Consider the following 3,314-nt stretch of genomic DNA (forward strand, 5'->3'; position numbering starts at 1 on the left):
CATGCATCAAAATTAAAAGTTTGAATTTAGGTAATAAATTAAAAAAAATACATATTACTAGTATAAAAAATATATTTAAGTCAAAATATCTATAGGTAATAATATGTTAAATCTAAATAAATATTGAACAGTGGTCACTGCTAAAAAATATTAACTAGGAAAATAAAATATTCTTATTAAAATTATACATATTGTAGAAATATTAAATCCGTTTAACACTCATTCTTTTAAATAATTAAGCATAGTCAATAGTAGGAGTATTAGTCGTACAAATATGACTGAAAATTCAACCATTAACATAATAATAACTGCGGAAAGTGTATTTATTTTAATATAAGCTGCACTCGAACGGGATCCAATCAAAATAAATAATCTTGGAGTGCGTGTTAACACTTTCTTTTTCATCTCGTGTTGACCACCTACATATAACCTACTGTCCTACACTACAGTATAATGGTGGGTTAGGGCTTCTTCCTCTTCTTATTTCTTCTAACTAGCTTGGCACCAGCTGTAGTGTAGTTGACTAACATCAACGTCCCATTCCCACTTGCCCTAAATCAAATGCCAATCTTTTTCTTAATACAACAAAATCTTACTTAAGCTTAAATTATAAATAAACCCCCTCCACATTTTTTTCATTTCTTTCTAAAATAAAACTAAAGTGTAGAATTTCAACAAATTAGAAACAATGGCATTTAACTTAAGTACTTAACCATTAAAAATCAAAAGTGAATACAATTGAAGTACTAGTAATCTAGTAGTATAATTATAATTAAGTAGAGTTGTGTTTTGAATAAAATAAAAATTTGCTTTACGTGTCCAGAAATATCCACAAGTGTAATAAAGAAGGGGCGTAGGGAAGCAGAAAGAGATCATAGGACAGATACCCGTTCACATAAATAAATGAGAATTATAAAATCATCTAACCAAGACACACCTTCCAATTTTAAATATCTGAACCCTAATTTAATTGGGTGGGATCACAAGATAGTAGATCTGAGTGTGTGTCTTTCTTTCTCTGCCAAATGAAAGAATAATAAGATCCACCCCACTCAACCGAAGAAAACGCGTCTTCTTTTGGCGTTTCTTTGTTCCCCCAGCCTCTCTTTTTCTTCTTCCTTTCCCCCGCTATATATACAAACACAACCTGCGATACTCACATTCACACAAACACAAACACAAACATCATTATGCCTCCATCATCACTGTTTTCAAACATGCATTTCTTGTTCTTTTTTCTTCTCTCCTCCATACACCTCTCTGTACAACTCAACCACACCACCACCACCACTAACAACTCAACCTCATTATTCTCACTCTCTTTCCCTCTCACATCACTCTCCCTCTCCACCAACACCGCTCTCAAGATGATGCTACGCAACTCACTCATTGCAAACACAAACAACAACAACACACAACTTAAATCACCACCTTCTTCTCCTTACAACTACAAGTTGTCTTTCAAATACTCCATGGCTTTAATCGTGGACCTTCCCATTGGTACCCCACCGCAGGTCCAGCCCATGGTGTTGGACACCGGAAGCCAGCTCTCGTGGATTCAGTGTCACAAAAAAGCACCCGCGAAGCCTCCCCCAACGGCGTCGTTTGACCCTTCTCTCTCCTCTACCTTTTCTACCCTTCCGTGTACTCACCCTGTCTGCAAGCCCCGAATTCCCGATTTTACCCTCCCCACCTCCTGCGACCAGAACCGCCTCTGCCACTACTCCTACTTCTACGCCGACGGCACTTACGCCGAGGGCAATCTCGTCAGAGAAAAATTCACTTTTTCGCGTTCCCTTTTTACCCCCCCTCTCATCCTCGGCTGCGCCACCGAGTCCACCGACCCCAGGGGCATTTTGGGAATGAACCGTGGACGCCTCTCCTTCGCTTCCCAGTCCAAAATTACAAAATTCTCCTACTGTGTCCCCACCCGCGTGACCCGACCTGGGTACACTCCAACCGGGTCGTTCTACCTTGGCCACAACCCGAATTCCAACACGTTTCGGTACATCGAAATGTTGACTTTTGCTCGGAGTCAACGCATGCCGAATCTCGATCCTTTGGCCTACACTGTAGCCTTACAGGGGATAAGAATCGGAGGAAGAAAACTCAACATCTCGCCGGCGGTTTTTCGTGCCGATGCTGGTGGGTCGGGTCAAACCATGCTTGACTCCGGATCCGAGTTTACTTACCTTGTTAACGAGGCTTATGATAAAGTGCGGGCTGAAGTAGTTAGGGCTGTGGGCCCCAGGATGAAGAAGGGTTACGTGTACGGTGGTGTTGCGGACATGTGTTTCGATGGGAATGCGATTGAGATCGGACGGCTAATAGGGGACATGGTGTTTGAGTTCGAGAAGGGGGTGCAAATAGTGGTTCCCAAGGAGAGGGTTCTGGCTACCGTGGAGGGTGGGGTTCACTGCATCGGGATTGCGAACTCTGATAAATTGGGTGCGGCCAGTAACATTATTGGGAATTTCCATCAGCAGAATCTGTGGGTGGAGTTTGATCTGGTCAATCGCAGAATGGGTTTTGGTACGGCTGATTGTAGTAGATTGGCTAAGTAGAATGGGGGAAACGTTAGATATGTGTTGGTGCATGTAACTTGCGTGTGTCAGCTGTTGGTAACTAGAGATTTTTTTGTACCAAGGGAATATCAACGTGTCACGTGTGTGATCAGGCATATGATCATGATGATGTGGTTGAAATCCAACGGTCCAAGAGCGAGGAAGAAAAAGAAAGTTCTACAACTGTTGCCATGATGACGCCAACTGCTTTTGGAAGATGTGTGAAGGCACACAAGTTATATCTTGTACACTGAGAGACTATTGTATATAATGAGGATTAATTAGAGGATGTGTATTATTTACATATATTAATTAATATTTAATATATATGAACCATTGCTTTGTTTTTTGAGATATAATATAATAATGTATACGAGAATGTGAATGTCCTCCTTAAAACATTTTATTTGCATAGGCTGTGCAAATATTATGTAGTCCCATTTTTATATATGTAGTTAGGGTAATATTTTTAATTTTTAGCTTTTAGCTATTCTTATAGTAGTAGTTAACTACTAATTTGATACTCAATGCTCACATTCGTTTACAGAATGGAATACTATCAATCAATATTGGGTGGCTCTTTAGGCTAAAGCATGATTAGCATGCTAAGCGTGTTCTGAATGTCATGCTAAAGGATTCACTTTTCGCGACCCTCAAACGCGTGATTTGAATGAGGCGCAATTGTACAAACGGGTAACCTAATACTAGTACTACTTTGTTTGGTTTGCCAACCCTCGAACTGGTATCACG

At 40.3% G+C, this 3,314-nt stretch overlaps 1 protein-coding gene across 1 annotated transcript; it reads left to right on the forward strand.

Annotated features, from left to right (window-relative positions):
- Positions 1-981: 981 nt before the first annotated feature.
- LOC100803089 (aspartic proteinase PCS1) lies at positions 982-2,891 on the forward strand. Its single transcript, XM_003538342.5, has one exon. It carries the CDS (start codon positions 1,191-1,193, stop codon positions 2,562-2,564), a length of 1,374 nt encoding a protein of 457 aa, XP_003538390.1. The 5' UTR covers positions 982-1,190; the 3' UTR covers positions 2,565-2,891.
- The last annotated feature ends 423 nt before the right edge of the window (positions 2,892-3,314 follow it).

This window comes from Glycine max, chromosome 11 (genome assembly GCF_000004515.6).
Source record: "Glycine max cultivar Williams 82 chromosome 11, Glycine_max_v4.0, whole genome shotgun sequence".
In the NCBI taxonomy this organism is placed as follows: domain Eukaryota; kingdom Viridiplantae; phylum Streptophyta; class Magnoliopsida; order Fabales; family Fabaceae; genus Glycine; species Glycine max.